The sequence below is a fragment of the Eschrichtius robustus genome, chromosome 1, assembly GCF_028021215.1.
Source record: "Eschrichtius robustus isolate mEscRob2 chromosome 1, mEscRob2.pri, whole genome shotgun sequence".
NCBI classification, from domain to species: domain Eukaryota; kingdom Metazoa; phylum Chordata; class Mammalia; order Artiodactyla; family Eschrichtiidae; genus Eschrichtius; species Eschrichtius robustus.
In genome coordinates this window covers 185,533,105-185,555,562 of record NC_090824.1, presented here as the reverse complement: position 1 = coordinate 185,555,562, position 22,458 = coordinate 185,533,105, and the positions used below count along the sequence as shown (strand labels likewise).

General features: G+C 40.7%; 1 protein-coding gene across 3 annotated transcripts in view; it reads right to left on the bottom strand.

The window, feature by feature from the left end:
- The window catches only part of PLXDC2 (plexin domain containing 2), a 407,490-nt gene extending 398,193 nt beyond the window's left edge, over nt 1-9,297 (bottom strand). The window contains exons 1-2 of one of the 3 annotated variants that reach the window (XM_068561117.1): nt 9,223-9,297; nt 7,630-8,400 (exon numbers count right to left, since the gene is read on the bottom strand). In XM_068561117.1, the coding sequence (XP_068417218.1) occupies nt 7,630-7,741 (112 nt within the window). In that variant the 5' untranslated portion in view covers nt 7,742-8,400; nt 9,223-9,297. Of the gene's footprint in view, nt 1-7,629; nt 8,607-8,768; nt 8,887-9,222 lie in introns of those variants that run through there. The other 2 variants (XM_068561123.1, XM_068561106.1) reach the window with 2 other exon arrangements.
- Nucleotides 9,298-22,458: the final 13,161 nt, after the last annotated feature.

Genomic DNA, 22,458 nt, shown 5'->3' with positions numbered 1-22,458 from the left:
TGGTGACAAAGGTGGTTAAAAGGTACAAATTCCAGGGGGCTTCCCTGGTGGCGCAGTGGTTGAGAGTCTGCCTGCCAATGCAGGGGACACGGGTTCGAGCCCTGGTCTGGGAAGATCCCACATGCCGCGGAGCAACTAGGCCCGTGAGCCACAACTGCTGAGCCTGCGCGTCTGGAGCCTGTGCTCCGCAATGAGAGAGGCCGCGATGGTGAGAGGCCCGCGCACCGCGATGAAGAGTGGCCCCCGCTCTCCACAACCAGAGAAAGCCCTCGCACAGAAACGAAGACCCAACACCGCCAAAAATAAATAAATAAATAAGTAAATTTTTAAAAATAAAATAAAAAGTCACAATTAAAATAGCTAATATCAGTCAACTATACTTCACTTAAAATAAATTAAATAGCTAATATCAGATGATGTAATTCTTGAAAGAAGTATGCATATGTAGTCACTATACCTAATTTTAAACATAAAACTATGGACTAGCAAAATAATTAAGAGGTTTTTTTTAAATCAAAAGTTCAGAACAGGATTCATTTAAATATCAGGAACCCATGTGCACTTAAAATATGAGTTAGTATAGCAAAAATTACTTCATATACACTTTTTCATGAATATTTTGCAATGCAGATTACACTGATGTAATTTCTTCATAGATCCTTTTTTCAACGTATTGAAGGAAATGGATAACAAAAGGAGAAGGGGAGGGGACAACCAAAAGAAGTCAGATACTGCTATGCCTGCAGTAAGGCCAATGGGCTCTTTTAAACAAACAAACAAAAATATACGAATTGAATAATCAGGTTCATGGGGTCAGTGGCAGCTGCAGTCTAAGTTGTATTTTGGAGAGAATTATGCAAATATGTATGTTAATGTATATAGACTTAGCATGAGCTATACCCTAAATGCACCTACAGGACTACTTTACCCCTTGAAAATCATTATTACTTATGAATTCCACACTGTAAAATGATAAATTCTGCCTGTCTTACTTCCCTTTTAGGGTTTAGGGAAATAAATATTTTATTGGGTCCAAATTACGGTTTCAGAGAGAAAAAGTTGGGAGCTACTGCTACAAACAGATACATATAAACACAGAAGGATATTATTACTATCTAAAAAACATCATTGCATGTTGAATGTTCCATATTCCAACTGGACCAAAGAACACATCATCCTCATCTAAATAAACCAGGGTGTACTTACCAAGCAGCAAGCTGAGAGAGAATTTATCAGTTTTATGTAGACTTCTCCTATCACTGAACACTCCAGTATGTAGAAAATGTAGAAAATTGAATATGTAGAAAATGTAGAATATGTAGAAAATTGGCTTTTAAATATTCTGATTCTTATGCAGTTTATCCGCAGGGCAAATTCTCATTAGTCTCTCTATAGTCTCATAGCCTCAATCAGCTAAGCAGGATGAGACCTTGAGTAATATGTATTCTAGGGAAATTTTCCAGTTAATGAGTGAAAAATAATAGGTGGAGGAAGAGGGAGGAACTAAGTCATAAGATTCCAGAAAAGTAAAATGGAAGTCATTCTGCATCCCTGCCTTTATGACCCTCTCTTGACAAAATCACTGGCCACTTTCTACTATAACGCCTGAAGCAGAAACAGTGAGGACAGCTGATTTTAATTTGGAAGGGTAAGGAGAGTTACTAGTGCTTAGATGTGTTTGGATGGCCTCTGGAGGAAGGGATTACAAGACTGTATTTCAAGGAAGGTCACACAGTTTCTGACCCCATGTTCAGATCTACAATTTTTAACAGGCTCCTGACAAGACCTCTAATTCTATTTAAATACTCATATCTGTACCATCAATCCATATCTTACCACCTTTTTAATTAAAAAGGGCAAAATAAAAACAAACCAAATAAAAAATATGCAGTGGGTTCAAAGTCTGGTTACAATACAATGTAGAATACTTTATATTCTATTCTTTTCTCAGATATTATTCTGTTCATTTGGCCAGGCAATATATGACACAATAAATCGTGGGAGAAACTGTCTTAGTAAAAGCATCACTACTTAGTCTGTCATTCTGCAGCAACTTCCTCAGTTGAACAGAATCATTGTCTGGAGGATAGTGAGGGAAGACATCCTGTGTGAACCTCAGTGAAGAAGAAAGACTTCTCAGAGTGGAATACTGTGAAGAGATAATTAAAGCTTTGCGAAATATAAATATGTGCTCAGAATGAAGGCAAAGGACTGGAGTTAGTCAGATTAAAAGAAAGCAGAAAAGCAACTTCGTAATATACAACCTTAGGTATTATGGTGACTGCTTTTTATTTACTTATTTCCCGTAACAAATACAAGATTTTAAGGGAGAAAAGCTGGACAAAGCTAAGTGAGAGTAGGAAAGATAAGATGAAGACCCAGGTAAACCAGTACAAAAAATGCAGGCCGGAAGGTGTATATACTTGTTGGACGTGGGCCACAAAATTGTGCTCTGAGCTTTCAAAAAACTACATTTTTTAAAAACTAATCTTTCTGGTCACTATTTATAATGTCCAGAAGATGCAAACAAACCAGTGCCGAAGAAGACCAACTATATCTGTTATTAAGACACAAGCTCTTTCTCTCTGTATCTGTCTGTCTCTCTCTGTTACTTGGGGAGCAGATACTGTGCAATGCATTGCACCACACCACCTCCCCCAGTAACAGCCACCATAACAAGTTTTAGGAGACTATATTTTTAAAGCCACCTTCAGTGTAGGTTAATGGCATGAGGCCTAAGCACAATTCAGTACAAAAGTAATTTCACAAAGAACCAAACTTATTTAACGGTGTTCGTCTCCACTGAAAACAGAGCACCACCACGATATATACATATTATGTATACATACACACATATACATATATATACACACACTGTACTTTAAGGTATTAGATTAAGAACTATAGTTCTGGTTTCTGAAAATACAGTCAGAAACCAGAAGTATAGCAGAATGGCAGAATGAACTTTTTGAAAGTTCTATCTATTAACGGAAGGTTTAAGGTAAATATCATCCAGCAGAACCATTATGACAGACCTCTGGATCCTATTCTCTCATTTTAAACTATTGTTCTCTGAAGCCCACTGTATTTTCATTTCCATCTTACTTATGGAAGAAAGTCATAAATAGAGCAAGAAGTATGAAAGTCTCCCAAGGTGACAGTCTAGTCAACAGTCCAGCTTGAACTGTAATTCCAGTCGGTTCAGTCAGTTCAACAACTACTTATTGCATGCCTGGGTGGTAGACGCCACAGGGGATTCACAAGTGAATGACAACAGAGCCTGATATGGTCTAAAGGAATATATGAAAAAGAGATGCCGAAATGAGAAGGAAACAAACTCCTACGATACCAAGCAGAGTCAGACAAGTGCCTTAAAAAAGGCCTAGAGTTCTCGGAGGGTTCTGAGGCACCTCATCCTTTTGTGAACGGTGTCACTGGAGATAAGCCTGTAAGAAAAAGTGGAAGGTGGATGGGTGGAGATGGGTTAGGGAAGGAAGGGCAGGAGGAACGGCATGGAGGTGGTAGCACCTGGTACATACTCTGGGAACATCAAGGAGCCTCATTTGGCTAGACTGTTAAAAACGCGCAGGGGAGGGTGAGGTGGAAAAGCAGTCGGAGGCCTCACGGTAATGGCCATGGTGAAGAGACTGTATTGAATGTAGTGGGGAAGCAACTCAAGACTTTAGATCTCATGGTCACAGTTGACCAATTCATTCATCTTCATAAACATACTGTTTCTACAATAGGAGATACCTTTTAGGAAGCAAAAAACTGAGACCAAAACTATTGAAAAGAATCCATAGTATCTACATCTCTGCATGAAAGTATCTGACTCTTGCAGAGAGGAAATCCGTGGGGAGCAAATTAGTATTTTCCATTCCTAAGTTTTACTCAGGCACAATATCCTTGGTAAGAACCTGTTTCTAAAGATCAAACTTAAGAAATGCACAAACTGTCCTAATTGTAATAATCCCAAATCTCTCTGCAAACATCCATGAATTTCAAACCTTATTTCTGAATTAAGTGTTCTAGATCACAGTTACGTCTCATTCCAAACTTACCCAACCTCAGGCTTCAACTTCTATCTATCCTCTAAAGGAAAGAGACTCTCACATTTTATATTTAAAAAATTTCTGTATGCAGTCAAGAGTCATTGATTTAAAGAAACCTGTGATTTTCTAATAATCTGACCCATGTCCATTTTATAGAGATGTTCGCTTGAATTAACCCGTCTTAATCTTTTGCTCCAGGTATGTCTGCATATAGTTAGAAAATTTATACTAGTGACAGTAAGTCTCAACAGAGATACTCTTATAGCAAACTCCACAAATTAGTAATATTTCAAACTAAGTTTTTTAACTCTAATGAAAGCAGAAAATAATAGGAAAATATCCAACTAGAAAAACAACTAAATGTAAACGATCTGCTAAAAATAAACTACTTGTTTCTAGAACACAGCAATATTAGAAAGTTTAAAAAGTGAAAATTCCTTGGGGTCCTAAACTATTATTGCTCTCTCTATAGTGGTCATGAACTTCCTTGTTGCATTAAATCACATTTAAGAGCAATAATCAGGCCAAAATATAACTACATATTTTAGGCCTTTTTTCCTGATTTAAATTTTAGAATTCTACAAGATATTACTGCATCTTTCTCCTTTGACATTGTTACTAAACTGTTTTTCAATCAGTTCAGGGTATAAAGATGAATGTATAACAATATGGAAATGATTTGAGATTCATAAAATTTAACATTATTCTAAGCTTATTTTTCTCTAAACATTGGTTGAGGTATTCTATTTAGCGTGGGCAAATACTTTTCAGATATACATAGAATACATTCAATCCTAAAAGAAAATTCACTATATAATGAACTTTCAATCACGAGAGATAATTTTAAAGTATATTCTTGGAAATTCCACAACGTGTTAATAATTTCCAACAGTGATGCGAAAGAGAGTACTTGGGGTTTTCCACTGTACTTATTATACCTTGAATACATTCGTGTGGTGTCTACATGTCTACATGTAGGGAGTACTATATAAATATTAAATGAATAAATATTTAATTCCAACGAAAATGGGAAATATAATAAACTCTCATTGCTTTAAATTGCCACTCATTTACGAATGTTAAGTTGAAATATCAAAAAATACTGCACATAGGGAAGACAAAATATTGAGGATCACTCATCTCAGGTTTGGGAGAGAATAGGAAGGAAATTAGTGGTTTCTCTGCCCTCTGGTGGCAACAAAGTCAACTGCAGCATTTCTAAAGGAATGCATAAAAAATGTCCTTTATGAAATCAGACTCCCCTGCCCCCACCCCCCGCCAAAATGTCTGTAAAAAAATCCTGATTGATACATGCCGAATTCCAAGACTGTCGGACTTTTAAAAATTTTCCTGTATTGAACTTCTTAGCTAGACTATTTTACAAAGGAAACTATATTTTTTCTTCCATTTCATTGCTGTATTTTAGGTATTACAGTAGGCTAACCATTTAATTCCAAGATTACTTAATAAAATTAATGCAGACTGATATCCAGGAAAGAAGTTACTTCGTTTTGTAATAAATCTCAAAAAATTTGCTGAGAAATATAAAACTATTCCTTTTTTACTCAATCCTGTAAAGATGTGGGCTTCTAGTTTTCCACCAGAAACACTGGTTTATAATACCTGCAGATCTATGTTGAACAATTTATGTATTTCACATTCCCCAAAGCAAAGGCTTTTAACTATATGTTCAATTTTAGAGTGGAGTAAATTTTATCCTCAATTTGAGAACTCAGAATAGTAAACTTATTGTATGTATTGTTCTTTTCTCAGTAACATATTATTAATGAAAAAAAGTTCAGGAAAAAAATAAACATTTGCTGACCTTTTATTTTTTTTTTTTACTGTAAATGCATTATTTACTTCCAGTGCCGAAGAGGTTTTCAAATAAACAACTTGGGATGCATTTTTGGCACACGCACCTCTCTAACCTCCTTTGGAAAGAAGTAAATTGCTTTCTTGAAGCATTTATTTCATGAAGATGCCCATGAAAACTACTGTTGCACTTTTTAAAATACATGTGCAGCTTCCCAGACAAGTCTTATTTTTTTTTTTACCAATGAAATGTATCAGAGAAATACACAGAAGGTATGATCTATTGATATAAATAATACCTAGTCAAGAACAACCTATGTCCATCTATGCAGAGCCATTATATGTGATAAAGACAAATCAACATCCAGGAAACTTGCGTTTTATTCACAGCTTTAAAAGTGTTGTCATCTTGTTGCCCTCCCCCCGCCCCCCAACACACACACACACACACACACACACACACACACACACACACCCTCCAATCATAATTTGGAGCAGAGTCAGAATCTGTGCTTTCTCCATAAGAATTTACACCGGGGGCAGACACAGTGTTTCGGCTGTCTCAGCTCGGTAACATTCATTCAAGGACTTCCCTTCAAGATTCACCTCACCTGGAATCCCCAGGTGCTCTCCCTAGCCTTCCATCTGCGACTGGCAGCTTTGACATTTGCGGACGCCAGTATACTTCCTGAGGAATCACTTACCGTTTCCCCTCCTCAGGATTAAAACAGAACAAAAGCAAACCTTGATTAGCCTCATCAACAAGGTTTTATTTCCTTTTTCTTTTCCCTGTAAGTGTTTTTGCTCATTCACCTCCTCTCGAAGTCTATCCATTTCTTCCCGAGGGGCAGAAACGGGGAGCAGGCACCCGGTTCACAGTGGGCAGGGTCCGGAAGGCAGCTGGACCTCCGGCTCAGCAGCGCCTCGCCAGGAGGAGCCGGCGGGCCCAGGGCGGCGTCGCCGGCTCCGCGCTCGCCCCGGGGGGCGCGGCTCCAGAGGGACGCGCACCTGGCTGCAGCAGCCACCCCTGGGAACGTGCGGGGCCGGGGCTCCGCGTGGGGGCAATATCAGGCCACTCGGAGGAGGCCCTGCACGTTCAGGCCTGTCTGCGAAGCCGGCCAGCGGAGGACAATGGGGCCAGTGGTTGGTCTCCAGAGGGGCGCCCGCCCCACCGCTGCCACCTCCTTCCTTCCTTTGCGTCCCGCTGCACCCACCCCGCCCCACTTCCAGCGCCCGCTCAGCCCCCGACAGCAAGAGGGAGCTGAGGTGGGGATCGCCTGGGGGAGGAAGGTGCAGCCCCAGGGAATCTTCTCCAGCAGAGGGGAGCTCTGCAATCCCCGGCTGCCACCACGTCCACCACCTACCGCCCCCATCACGCACTCCCTCAGTTTATCCCGGCAGCAGGGAAGGAGGCGGAGCCGGGGAGGACACAGCCCGGGCTGCCAGCTCCTGGGCGAGGTATCCGCGGAAGGTTTGCTCTAACACCAGAGCGCTCTCTGGGCGCGTCCGGGGAGTCAGGACCACTCCCTGCCAGCCGCTCAGGTGAAGCAAGCGGTAAATCCTTAAGATAACTAACCCTCAGACCCTACCACCCTACTCACCCAGCCAACATTCTTCTGCCCACTTGAGACGCCCAAGTTTAGTCGAAATGCAATTGCAACAACTTTGCCAAGGGCATAGGTAGGGAGGGAGTGGGTTGACAACGGGGTGCCAGAGAGGTCTTCAGCTGGGCACAAAAGCAAGAAGCGAAAGTGCATCTTACCATTGACTTGGTTTCCAGGCTTCCCTTCAGCGAACTGAAACCGGTCCATTAAAAAGTGGCAAAGTAACACAACTCCTGCAGCAGCCAGGTCGGCCCTCGGGAACCTCGCCATGCCGCTGCCGCGACCTCCCTCCCCTTCCCCGCCAGTACTTCTCCGGCACCCTGTGCCCCGGGGCTCCCGCTGGGAACGGGGACAACGGGGCCGAACACTGCAGACTGGTATCGGCGGGATGCAGAGGCCTTTGTAAATTTCTCTGGGACTTCACACCCGGGAGCCGGGAAGAGGAAGAAGGGAGCGCGAGGGGAGCGCGGTCCTCTCCGGACCTCCAGGTCTCTCTTCACAACTTGCCACGACACTCGCAGCCCTCACCCCAGACACACAACAACTGCGGAGACGAAAGGCCACTTGAGCTGGGGCTGGCAAACTCTCCGTTTCGCACAAGCAGCGCCACCCCGGTGCCCGCAGACGGTGACTTCCGAGCCCCCGCGACGCGCTCCACTGGGTTCAAAACAGATCTAATTCCTCAGCCAGCGCGGGTGCCTGTCCAAATCCAAGAGGGCTGTCGGTTCGGAAGGAACTTTCCCCAGTCCTAGGGTGGCCCCCGCGGAAGGTCTGGGTTTGCGGGAAGGGTGTCACTGTGGGATGGCGAAACCCCTCCGACAAGTTTTTCTTCTTTTCTTCGCCCCGACGCTGGGCGCGCGTCCGTGCTCGCAGCCGGAGGGATGAGCAGCCCCAGAGCTGAGCCCTGGGAAGGCTCGGGCTGCAGCAGTCTGAGGTCCGAAGGCAGGAAAAATGTATTGGGGAAAAAAGAGAGAGAGAGAGGAAGAAGAAAGAAATGGGGAGGGAAAAGTCAGGCTGAAACCTATCGGGAGAGGGTTCCTCCTGGCTAAGGAGGAGGTGGCCCCAAGCCCCGCCGAGCCCCGGAGTTTGGTGGCGGAGGAGGCGCCGCCGCCGCCGCCGCCGCCGCCGCCGCCGCCGCGCTCCCCCGCACTCCAGCTCCACACTTTGGGGAGGGAAGGCAGCTCGCAATTTGCCAGATCTGCCGCTGCATCCTCCCCCCCCCACCCCCCGCTTCCCTCCCCCTTGCTCCTCCAGGCTTCTCCCACCTTCCTCCCCGAAACCGGCAGCTAGCACCGACCTGTCCAATGGCTGCACTTTCCTCGGGGCTGGCAGAGGAGTCGCCGAGAGATTAAACCGGGGGAGCAAGGCAAGGGGGAGTGAGAGGGCGACTCCAGCCCAGCGTGCCCCCCGGCAGCCGGCGGCCTGGCGCGCCGGGAGAGGAGGCGAGAAAGCCGAGCTAGGAGGGGCGCGCCGGACGGCACCTCTGCGCTGCCCGGGCGCCATCCCCGCACCCGGCTCGCACCCCTGGCGGTCGGGCCAGCGGTGCCCGCACCCACCTGGCCCTGGGCCGCCTTCGCTCCCGCCTGCGGGGAATCGCGGCCCAGCAGCCGACCCTGCGGGCGCTCGCCGCCGGTGGGGTCTTCCTGGGCGCTACAGGGTTAATTACAGTTCGCCATTCCCGGGAGGGCGTGTGCGGCGGCGGCGGCTGGGGTGTGAAGAATGCAAACCTGAGCCCGTATTCGCTTACTGACCCTGCGGAGCCCCTTCGGACCCCCGGCCCGCCGGGCGGGTGGAGGAAGGTGGTGCGCGGCAGCTTGGACCCGCCGCTGCGGCTTTGTAAAGTGTCAGCGGGAGCGAAAGCGAGAGTTTAAAGAAACAGGAGGCCCACTGAATTTCCTACGGGGGCTTTAACAGGCTTTCGCTGGCTGGTTTGTTTTTGTTTTTTCAGCTCGCGGAAGTGCTTCAGCGTTAACCCTTTCCAGCCCTTTCAGAAAGTTTACACCTTATTTCGCAGAGTTAACCTTATTTTAAAGGAGTAAATACAAAGAAAGGAAGGAAAGCAGCATATTGGTTAAAAAAGTACAGATTCTAGAACCAGACTGGGCTAGAATATCACCTCCCCCACTAAATAGCTATATGGCTTTGAGCAATATTCTTTTTAGTGCCTCAGTTCCCCATCCATCAGGGGAGAATTGTAGTTATGCCCTTATAAGGTTGTTGTATTGGATTAAGTGAGTTAACACTGAATAATTAAAGAATTGAGAACAGTGCCTGGCACAAAGTACATGACTTTGTGCTTCTTAAATTAAAGAGAGGGAAAGGAAGAGAGAGGGTGTCCTAAATCAAATGGAGAATTTGCTTCAGTGTTCTAAGAGCAAAAGGTCCTGTTAGTCTATTCTTGTCCAGTCTTTTCCATGCTCCAAAAAATGTATGGGTGCCATCAATACCACCTTAATTTTGTCTCAGTACCCACTGGAAGTGGATCCAGATAAACTACTCTTGCCAATTTGATGCCGAAAGAATGCCTTTCTCATGGTTCCTTAGCTGGTGAGCAGAAGAGAAACAGGAATTGTAGCATGTTTTCCTCAATCCAGTACTCAGTTTGCTATTTATTTTGGAATATGTAAACTCGTCATGGATACACACTCTTTAATGCTACTTCCTCTCTCCTGAGCTTTCTCCCAACCAGGTGATTTCCCCCTCCTCACCTTACTTAGAAAACCTGGTTCTTTTACTTATGCTCAACCAAGAGTTAAGTTCTATGTAACATTACATCCAAAGTTGAGTGCCTGAGATACTTATTTAACAGTAAGTTGGAAAAATGAATCTTCCTATCAAAATCTTATTGTCATTTAATTAACGTCGATTTTTTTGTCTGTATCCCTACTGACCTCGCTTACTTCACGAATCCTTGCAGAAAGCTTCCTAAAACGTTCAGTACAGCTCCATTTCCCATTTATATGCAAAATTATGGGGACCCGGGAGGAGCCATTTCAAGAAAGCAACTCTTCTTTAGTCTGGAATATTTCCCTCCCCTTTCACAGTAGAAAAACGGGTGTTTCCTGTTTCTCTGAGAAGAAACAAGTCCCTGCCTCTCCCTGGTATCATTTTCTTTCTTTTCTCCTTTATTATTATATGTGCAAATTAGCAGTGTTTATTTTCTTGTTTGTTGTCAGCAATGCTTTGCCCTCCTGATTGAAGCTTTATACCTTAAGTGGAAATTTGATGCCAAAAATCGAAAGGGAGTCAAGTGGTAATTCAGAGTAAGTCTGAAGAGGCTTTTATGTGTTTTGTCTATCTCACTGGTCCTGTTTCATTTTACTCATATCTTAATCTTATTCTGAAGAGCTGTCCACATAGAAAATACTTTAGTATGGGAGAAGACGCAGGTAAGCAAAAATCAATCATGCATGATGATTTAGTGCTCAGAACTAAGTAAGAAAGAACAACATCAAAATAAAGTTAGGCTTTGGTACATTGCCTTAAATGTCAACCAATAATTATTTGTAAAAAAATTATTTTTCCTTTACATTATAGCAAGTAACAACTAAAATGTATATAGGATGGTATGTTCAGAGTGAAATGGAAAGTTTATTACTCATATAAAATCCTGGCTAATTAAAAGTAGTATACTTTGTGGCCTAAATGATCTAAGTTTGCCATATATGTTTCACCACAGAATAATCTATTTCACTTTCATGGAGAGAAATTAAGATATCTCTGTGGAAGAAGTTTCATCTTCCATCTGACTAAAGAGAAGAGTTATAAAGAGTGAGCTTTGTTTCTATTTACTATAGTTGTAAGAACTGAATTGCTGGGGGTTTTTTGTTTGTTTTTTACTCCCTGGCTTAATTTTAGCTAACCTCTCGAGGAACAAATGAATCAGGAATCACAAAGGAGCAGCACTTGAGTTCCTTGTCCATGACAAAGGTCTGGAATTCACTGAACACCCTCCTTTAAGATCTTAAGATTTTATATCAGAATCATTCTCACCAACAGAGAACTTTGGGCTGACATTAGCACCTGAGCTAAAGTCTGCAAAGATTTCCAACCTGTTCGCAACCCCTTATCTACACCAACCTTCAAAGCCATTTCTACACATTCCAAGTGCAATACTATCTGCATAAAGGTAATTACAATTACCCATCTCATCCCACCTCCAATTCTATCATCTCTCCCAAATTGAAACTTGGCTAACAGGATACTCAAGAAATCATCAAGCTCGTTTTGAAAAAACTGAGATGTAATACAGGCTGTGGAGTACTTAGTATTTATTGTAATCTATTATTATTTTAGGAAATAGTTTTTGTCCATTTTAATAGAATTTGTTAAAACTTTCTATAATTGCTGTCAAGTAAAGGGAAATTGCTAGTAGTGGACTGCTTTTATTCAGTCCTAATCTAATATTATGACCTTTCCTCTAGGTCTAAGGCATTTCCTCTTTCTCCTCATTTAATAGGGCTAATTTTTTTTACCTCTGGTACTCAGTTACAAGACTCATTCCTTCATCTTGGCTGACTTTCAGAATCAACCAAGATTTCATTATACTATTGATGGATATTTCAGCTTTTTGCTCTTTCATAATCTTAAGTAAAAATTTTATGAATAGAGTGTTTTGAATGAAATAAGCATTTAAAAAAATTACATAACAGCTAATATCACTCTTTGTTTACAGGGACATTTAGCATGCAAGAATACTTAATGCCTTTTATCCTCATATCAATAGTACATTTACTATTTAGATGAAATTAAAATATAATTATATTTGCCTCTTTCATAATGAAATAACATATTGCATTAAAATGGCATACATGTTTATACTGTCTTCTTTCTGAATCTTAATAAGCTGAAGTTTTTTTTGACCAGTAAATAGCAAAGTGCAAAAAGTGTGCAGCTCAAAATAGTAAAATCAAATTATTAAAATGGAATTGTACACTCCTGTATGATCAGGCCGCTCAGTATGGCTATTCTCTTGCTCTTCGTACATCCCCGCTCAACCGGTCCCTGCTTCACCTACTCACGTGAACAGTGCTTGCCCCCTGCCGCAGCTAGTGATTGTTCTAATCCTTTGGCTCCACCTGCTAGTTTATTAAAGGGAAACATCTGCCCTCATGATGGTTGTTAACCTGAGGGGCCGTAAAGGACATGCGCCAGCTGGTTTCCCTGGTAACTGATGAGCCAACCTGACATCAATTCCCCCTATAAATGGTAGCCTCCTTCTTCCCCAAGTAGTAAAGATGGTTGTTGTGGCTTGTCTGCTGTACGTGTGGGGCATTGCACCAGGACCCTTATTTCAGACAGGTAAGATCCCCTATCCAATATTACTGATCTCTGTCACTGTCTCAAGGCTCTTTCTTCAGTGTCCAGGCTGTGCAACTACAATACAAGGCTTGCAGGCCTGCAGAGTGCAGCACAACAGTTGGTGAACAAGTCAGGACACCAGGGAAACTCCCATGAGCACTGAGATGTTGGGAAATAAGAACAGGGAATGGACACTTGTGGAGTTAAGCCTGGGGTGGCTGTCCACTAGCACGTGGGGCCCCAAAGTTGTGAGAGGCAATCCCGAGGCGGCCGTCCACTAGCGTGGGCGTGCCCCCGGCAGCTGTCGACCATGAGAGAGATCGTTCTCTTCCATTTATGTTGATAATAGCCTGTTAACCTCAGAGTCTCTTTCAAGTTTAAGAGTAGCAGCCCCGTGCTCATGGTTCATCTTGACTGCACAGGGATGGCTGGTGAACACAGACAGAACGCAAGGACCTGGATTATCTACAAAATACAGGCATACCCCTGACCCACCGCCCCTAAACAATTACAGACACAGGCTTTAGGGATAATAACTCAGGAACAGACTTGTGAATTAGACATGGCCAGTTACCCAGGTTTCGCTGGGGCCTGTGACAATGGCAAAATGATAAGACTACCCTTTTTTGGTCATAGCTATGGCAATGGTCAGAGCAACGATACCGTGTGAGCGAACAACAGCTATATGCAGTCTACAATGCATTACAACAGGTGGAAGACATAAAAGGCCTACGTAAGTCATCGAGCAATGCAAAAACCCACTATTCAGGGTCTAGAAGAGCTGTGCACGACATACAGGACTCCCATCGACGTTGATAGTGACCAAGGAACCCACTTTACCCACCACAAAGTGCAGGAATGGGCCTCTAAAAATGACATATGCTGGCATTTCCACCGGCCCTACAACTCCACTGCTGCTGGGCTAACTGAAAGGATGAAAGGACTACTTAAACAACAATTGAGATGCGAAATCTATAACCGAACATTCCAGGAGCAATCATCCCAGTGCCTACGCCACGTTAAGCCAGAGACAACTAGTCAACACCATCCAAGTTCAACTGTTGACCGCCAAAGGACCGCTGCCGATTGATTATAGGTCAGGACAATGACTCACTTTTGCCCTTGCCACAGAATCTACCCACCGAGAAACACATTATAAAATGGCCCTGGGACTGGCAAGTTAAGTCCTCAATAGTTTAGGTTTGCTGCCCTGTGTGGGGAATAGAATTACAAAAGGGACTTACAGATCTCACCTGTCTTCCACCCGGCCCCGCCTAAGACTACTAAGGTAATTAATCCGGGCCCCATAATGGAGAAAAGCACCATTATTTTAACCTGTGGTCTGTTACTCCGCCTCTCCAGTATTTGACATCAACTGTGCGGACTGAGTGTGGACGGGTGGTGTGGTACTGCAGGCCGCGACAAAAGCCACAGGTAGGTGTGGTATTATCTCAGAATGCTGTTACTGCTTGTATTTTGCTTAATGGTCATGATCCCTGTATTGTGCCTGTTAAATACCTTACATTTCATCTCTCATCTAAGTGGAGGGAATCTGTTCGTGGGCTAGGTAACAACGATGGCCTCACTGCCAAATGAATTTGATTGCAGGGTCTATGGCAACATGCCGTTGTCGTCCTCCTGTGGACGTCCATGAAAAATTGAGCCAATAAGTGACTGGCTCCAAAGTTTGCCCACCGCTTAGACTCTGTCTGTATTGTCTCTGTGGTACTTGGTTGCAGTACGCCTCTGCACACCTGACCTAGGTATACTGGGGAAGGGGGTGGACCAAGATGGTAAAGGTGGTGTGGGGTATGTAGGGTGGAGTGTACGGCCAGGCCACTCAGGATGGCTGCTCTCCTGCTTTTTCTACATCCCCTCGTCCACCGGTCCCTACTTCACCTGCACCCTACTTATACGAACTTGCTTGCCCTCTCCCCCAGCTAGTGATTGTTCTAATCCTTAGGCCAGAACGGCGCCGCCTGCTCATTTATTAAAGAGAAACATCTGCCCTTGTGACGTTCATTAACCTGAGGGGCTGTAAAAGACGTGCCCACGCTGCTGGTTTCCCTGGTAACTGATGAACAAACCTGATGTCAATTCCCCCTATAAATGGTAGCCTCCTCCTTCCCCGAGTAGTGAAGATGGCTGCCCTGTCCCGTCTGCTGTACACGGTGAGGTGTTGCTCCAGGACCCTTTGTTTCAGACGTGTAAGGTCCCCTATCCAATATCGTTCTCTGTTGCCATTTTCAGGATCCTTCAGTCTCGGGTCTGGGTAATTACAAGGTATCCAGGCCTGCAGGGTGCAGCCTAGCAACACCTAAAAAGGGTAAGGGCATTAATAAATGAAACATATTAAGGAATATGCTGCACAATACCTAATATGGAACACTCAGAAAAGTTCTGAAAATGCTGATTGTTGTGGACATTGTCAACTGAGATTTTTCTGAACTGATTAAAAAATGTCTGAACCACAGGAAATACGTTTCGCAGAAGTTGTGCTTCTGCAGAGCCCCTAGTGGAGGCTATTATTCCTAGCACAGATCATGGGCCTTGTTTTAACTGCTGAAGTGCTCTGCACCACATGCCACCACATGACTAATATTCAACCCTGATGGCTTCTACTGCATTTCCTTTCCTCACCTTGCATTCATCTTGTTTTCTTTTTTCTCTTTTTCATCTTCACCATATGAATTTTTTATTGATTTATAATTGACATAGCTCTAGACTCACTTGTTTAAAGCGTACAATTCAGTGGATTTTAGTATACTCATAGGACCATCTAATTCCAGAACCATTTTCATCACCCCAAAAAACCTCATGCCCATTAGCAGTTACTCCCCATTCCCCTCCCCCACAGACTCTGGCAACCACTAATCTACTTTCTGTCTCTATGGATTTGCCTATTCTGGATCCCTCACATGAAAAGAATCATATGACATGTGACTTTGGGTCTGACTTCTTTCATTTACCATGTTTTCAAGGTTCATCCATGCTGTAGCATATATCAGTACTGTATTCCTTTTTATTGCCAAATAATATTCCATTGAATGGATATACTACACTTTATATATTCAGCAGTTGATGGACATTTGAGTTGTTCCCACGTTGGGGCTATTATGAATAATGATGCTATGAACATCATGTACAACTTGCACAATATATGTGGATACATGGATGACACAGTGACTCTATTTAACTCTGTGAGGAAATGACAAACTGTCTTCCATAATGGCTACACCTTTTTTACATTCTCGGCAATGTATGAGGGGCCCAATTTCTTCTCATCTTCACTAACATTTGTTATTTCCCATTTAAAAAAAATTATAGCTATCCTGGTTGGTGTGAAGTGGTATCACATTGTGGTTTTGATTTATATTTCCCTACTGACTATTGATATTGAACATCTTTTCAGGTGCTTACTGGGCATTTGTGTATCTTCTCTGGAGAACTGCCTATCCAAACCCTTTGCTCCTTTTTAACTGGGTTGTTTTTTTCATTATTGAGATGTAAATGTTCATATATTCTGAACACTAGCTCTTGTCAGATATATGAATTGCAAACATTTTCTCCCATTTTATGGATTGCCTTTTTACTTTCTTGATAGTCTTTTCATGCACATCTTTTAAAAATTCTGATTAAATACAATTTAAATGTATTTCTTTGTTTCTGCTTTAGGCACCATATATAAGAAACCCGTGCCTAATTTAAGGTCACAAAGATTTACACCCCTGTTTTCTTCTAAGAGTTTTATAGTTTTAGCTCTTAAATTTTTTTAGGTTTCCGATTCATCTTGTTTAAATATTTGTATTCAGTGTGAGGAAGGGGACCAAAATTATTCTTTTGTATGTGGATATACAGTTGTCTCAGCCATTGTGGACAAAATTATTTTCTCATTGAATGAACTTCGCATCATTGTTGAAAATCAATTGGCCATAGACTGGTTTATATCTGGACCCTTAATTCTATCACATTGATCTATATGTGTATCCTAGTGCCAGTAGCAAGCTATTTTGGTTACTGGGCAAAAATAGTAGTTGGAATTTTGATAGGGATTAAATTTACTCTGTAGATTAACTTGGAGACTTCTGCCATCTTAACAATAAGAAATCTTGAAAATCTTGCAATCCATTTAAATGCAATGTCTTTCTATTTATCTAGGTCTTTAATTTCTTTCAAAATGGTAGTTTTCAGTGTACTATCCTTGTACTACTTTTGTTACATATATTCCTAAGTGTTTTTTATGCTATTATAAATGGAATTTTTAAATTTCACTTCTGAATTGTTCATGGCTAGCATATTAATTTGCTATGGCTGCCAAAACAATACCACATGCTGAGTAGCTTAAACAACATAAATTTTCTCAGTTTTGGAACTGATCAAAGTGTCAGCAGGTTTGGTTTCTTCTGAGGCCTCTCTCCTTGGTTTGCGGATAGCTGCCTTCTCTAAGTGCCCTCACATAATCTTGGCTCTGTGCGAGCGCATCCCTGAAGTCTCTCTTTCTTTATGTCCAAATTTTCTCTTATTAAGGACACCAGTCAGATTGGATTAGTGCCTACACTAACAGCCTCATTTTAATATATCCTCTTTAAAGAACTGATCTCCAAATAACAGTAACATTCTGAGGTACTATGTATTAGGGCTTCACCATATGAATTTGGAGGGCATACAATTCAGCCAGTAACAACTGGTATAGAAAAACACAAATGATTTTTTGCTTATTAGTCATGTATTCTGCAACCTTGCTGAACTCATTAATTCTAATAGTTTCTTAATATGTATGGATTCTATAGTTTTTTATGTGTAAGATCATGTTATCTGCAAATATAGTTCAACATCTTTCTTTTGAAAATGACTGGACTTTTTTTTTTTTTTTTTGCCTGATTACCCTGACTAGAACCTCCAGTACAATGTTGAATAGAAGTGTTGAGAATGGATGTCTTGTCTTGTTCTTAGAGGGAAAGCTTTAGTTCTTTCATCATTAAGTGTAATGTTAGCTGTCGGTTTATCGTTGATGCCCTTTATCAGGTTGAGCAAGGTACCTTCTGTTCCATGCTTGAGTGTTTTTTTTTTATCATGAAGGGATGTTGGGTCAAGTTCCTTTTTCTACATCTACCAATATGAGTGTGCATTTGTTCCCTTTATTCTATTGGTATAGTATATTGATGAACAAACCTTGTAGTCATGATATAAATTCCACTTGGTAATGGGATATACTCCTTTTACTAAACTTCTGAATTCAATTTTCTAATATTTTTGGAGAATTATAGCAACCATACTGCTAAGAGATACTGATCTGTATTTCTTGTGATATTGTCTTTTGTCTAATTTTGGTATCGGGATAAAACTATCCTCATTAAGTTAGGAAGTATTCCCTCTTCTATTTTTTTTGAACAGTTTGAAGAATTCGTACTTAAACATTTGGTAGAACTCGCCAATGAAGCCATTTGGATCTGGGTTATTCTTTGTGGAAAGCTATCTTGATCACTAATTAGTGTTTTTACTTTTTATTAGACTGTTCAGATTTCATTTTTTAGTCTGTTTTCGTATTTTGTATCTTGTTCACAGTGTATCAATTCGTTACCTAATTTGTTGGCATACAATTGGTCATAATATCCCCCTAAACTTGTTTTTCATTTGTGTAAGTTTGGTAGTAATGTCTACTTTCATTCCTGATAGTAGTAACTAGAGTCTTCAGCTCTTGATGCTGTGCCACGGGTCTGTGTCTTTTTATGGTTTGATTACTATAGCTTTGTAATGTAATTTGAAATCAGGACGTGTGATGCTTCCTGCTTAAGAAGAAATTGCTTTGGTTATCTGGGATCTTTTGTGGTTCCATATGAATCTTAGGATTGTAAACCATCTAAGTGACTGTCTTAAGACAATTTAGATAATCATATGTTTTTCTCTTTCATTCTACTAATGTGGTGTATTGCATTTATTGACTTTCATGTGGTAACTATCCTTGACTTCCAGGGATCAGTCTCACTTGATCATGGTGTATAATCCTTTAAATGTGTTGAATTCGGTTTGCTAATACTTTGAGTATTTTTGCAACTATATTCATCTGAGATATTGGTCTGTAGTTTTTTATTTTTTATTGTTTTGTACTATCCTTATCTGGCTTTTGTATCAGAGTAGGGCTACCCTCTTAAAATAGTTTGGGAGTGTTTTCTCCTACTGTATTCAATTTTTTTTTTTTTTTGAGAAGAATTGCTGTTTAATTCTTTAAATGTTCAGTAGAAATCACCTGTGAAACTCTGATTATAGACTTTTTTTGGTCGTGAGGTTTTTGATGAATGATACAATCTGTTGGTCTGTTCAGATTTTGTTCAAGATTCAAACTTGGTAGGCTGTATGTTTCTAGAAATGTATCCATTTCTTCTAGACTGTCTAATTTGTTGGTATACAATTACTCATAGTTGTCTCTTACAACTTGCTGTATTTCTGTGGTAGCCAATGCAATGTCTCCCTTTTGACTTATAAAACTGAGTCCTCTTTTTCTTGGTAAGTCATCTAAAAGTTTGTTTTCAAAAAAGTCTTCTTAGTTTCATTGATTTTTTTTTTCCTATTTTTCTATTTACTTCATTTATTTTTGCTCTGATCTTTGTTATTTCCTTCCTTTATACTAACTGGACTTTGTTCTTCTGGTTCCTTGAGGTGTAAAGTTGGGTAGTTTATTTTAGATCTCTCTTGTTAATAGAGCCTTTATCTTTATAAACTTCCTTCTTAGAACTGCTTCTCCCGCATCCCATAAATTTTGGTGTATTGTGTTTCCATTTTCGTTTCAAGATATATTTTGGTTTCTCTTTTGACTACTTCTTTGATCCATTGGTTAGTCAAGAGTGTGTTAATTTCCACATTTTGTTAATTTTCCAGTTGTCCTCCTATTACTGATTCATACCACTGTGTTCAGAAAAAGATTTCAGTATTTTAAAATTTACTGAGAATTGTTTGGTGAACCCCTCTAGTAAATTTTTCAAGCGGTTATTATACTTTTCAACTCCAGAATTTTTATTTGGTTCCTTTTTATAATTTCTATTTCCTAATTGACATTTTCTATTTGAGATACCATTTTCATAATTCATAAAAACTCATTTGGGCATACTTTCCTTTAGCTCTTTTGAACATTACTTAAAACAGCTGATTTAAAGTTTTGTTTTCATCTAATGAAAACATCTGCACTTCCTCAGATTGTTTCTATTGATTGCTTTTCCCCATGCGTGGGCTATTCTTTTCTGCTTCTTGGCAAACTTCTTTTTTTGCAAACTGAACATTTCGAATAATGTGACAACTCTGTAAAGCAGATGATATCCTCTACCCAGGGTTTGTTGTTGCTGTTTTCTATAGCCACTGCTGTTTGTTTAGTGATTTTCCTGTACTAATGTGAAATCTGTATTCTTTGTCACATGTGGCCACTTAAGTCTCTACTTGGTTGGCCTCGCAGTTGCTGATCAGGTTTCCTTAAAGGACTGGAACCAAATTTTCTGTCCTTGCTGAGGGGCTTGTGTGTACTTTGTATGCTTTCAACATTCAGCCAGATTAATTTTCAGCTACACTGTAAGTTCCCACTTTCTGCTGACCATGGCCTTATGGTCAGCCAAAGATGAGGCACTGTAGTCTTCTAAGGTCTTTCCTCAGCAGGCACATAGCTCTACACATGCATGTGGTCTTCTAGATTCCCTGCAATATATGTCTGAGTCTTTGAGAGCCACTATAGGCATCTCATTTTTCAGGTTTTCCTTAAGATGTTTGGTTAATCTGTGTTCCCCAATAGTTATCAATCTCCCCAGGCAGCTGCAAAGATAAAGCACTTGACTAATTGTTTTCACTGCAATGTAAAGAAGAAGGCTTTTAGTATAGGGTGTGTTCCAAGTCAGCCTTGAAAGTGGGTCTTCCAGGGACCCTTCAGACAGGTAAAATAATGACCATACTTTGGAAATAAGGCTTTGAAAGAGATCCAGTTCTACTTGCTCACTGCTGTAGATGCCGTGCTGCACCGGGAATGCAGAATGTTACCTATTACAGCTACCACTGAGCTGGAGAGCAGCATAGGGCTAGAACATGATAAAATGCCCAAAAGCTCACTGTTCTTGAGAGTCAACCATTTTTCTTGCATTAATACTCCTTGGGTTGCTGCAAGCCTTTGGTTAATTTCCAGAATTCTGAAAAGATTCTTCTGATAATTTTGCCAATTGCTTTTATGGAAGAACAAATGTTCAGAGGTCCTTCCTCTACTATTTTTGCTGACATCCACCCCTGCTTTTTTAAAAACAGTCTGAAAACTTTGGGGATTAGGAGGGTAATAAATCTGAAAGAATTAGAGAATCACAGGAAGAAAAATATGTAAAGTTTAAAATATCTAATTTAATTCTTTGAAAATGTAGAAGAGAATAGTATAACATTTGTATGTTTTAAGAAGTTTAAGAGACTTACAAAATACACTGGTTCTCTCGCTTTTAATACACTTCACTTTTAAAAATTTAACATGTCAGCATAAAATATTCATATTTTTCAACTCATTAAGCTCATGAAGCCTGCTCCTACCTAAAACAGCTTTGTCATCTATTCCTCAGTTCCCCTTTGCATAATTTTTAACTAACGAGTTATTCACTTTTAATCTTTAAAATAGAAATAAACAACGTACATGGAAGTTGACTTGAGTTGTTAGGAATCTCAGCATATAATTTGACTGAACTTATTTTCTCACTTGTCTTTTTCTGAAGTTCTCTGTAAACAAATCTGTTTCAACTGATTCATGTCTGTTCAGTCTTAACAAATAAACAGAAAGAATGCAGTATAATATTCTGAACATTTCTTAAAAGTAGAATTTTCCTTAAATGTCTTTATATGCAAATGTTGACTAAAATGAGTCATTAAAATGATCAATTACATTAGAGAACAGCTATTTTACTGCTAATTGATATTGATCTTAGCCCACTATTTTGTGCTTCTCAACATCCTTTCTAGCTCGATTTCACCGTGTCCCTGAAGTGACACTAGGATCCCAAATGGACTCCCAAATGTTTCAAGCTCTCTAACCTCCTTTTGTAAAAAACTGTGGTATAATGTATATAAAATTTTTCCATCTTAACCATTTTTAGGTATACAAATCATTGGCATTAAGTATACTCACATTCTTGTGCAGCCAACATGACTATCCATATTCAGAACTTTTTCATCAAAAACTAGAACTCTGTATCTTTAAAATTCCCCATTTTTCCTTCTCCACCCTCACTACTACCCCAGCCCCTGATGACTACTATTCTACTTTCTTTCTGAATTTGACTATTGTAGGTATCTCATAAGTAGAATCATACAATATTTGTCCTTGTATCTGACTTATTTCACTTAGCATAATGTCTTGAGGGTTTATGCATGTTATATGTATCAGAATTTGATTCCTTTTTAAGGCTGAATAATAACTATCAACATAACTTATATCACACTTATTTATCCATTTGTCCACTGACAGACATTTGAAATTATTTCAGCAAGGACAATAATAACCCATATGAACAAAGAAGAACTGAATAGGAAAAAATTTCAGCAAGTGAAAATTAAATATAAATCTTAGAATACATGCATGTAGTATGCCACATTTACATGACTAGTATGTAGATAAAATTGAGTTTTTCATCCGTTTACCTGGACATGGATACAATACCAAATGCTGCGTGAAATTTAAC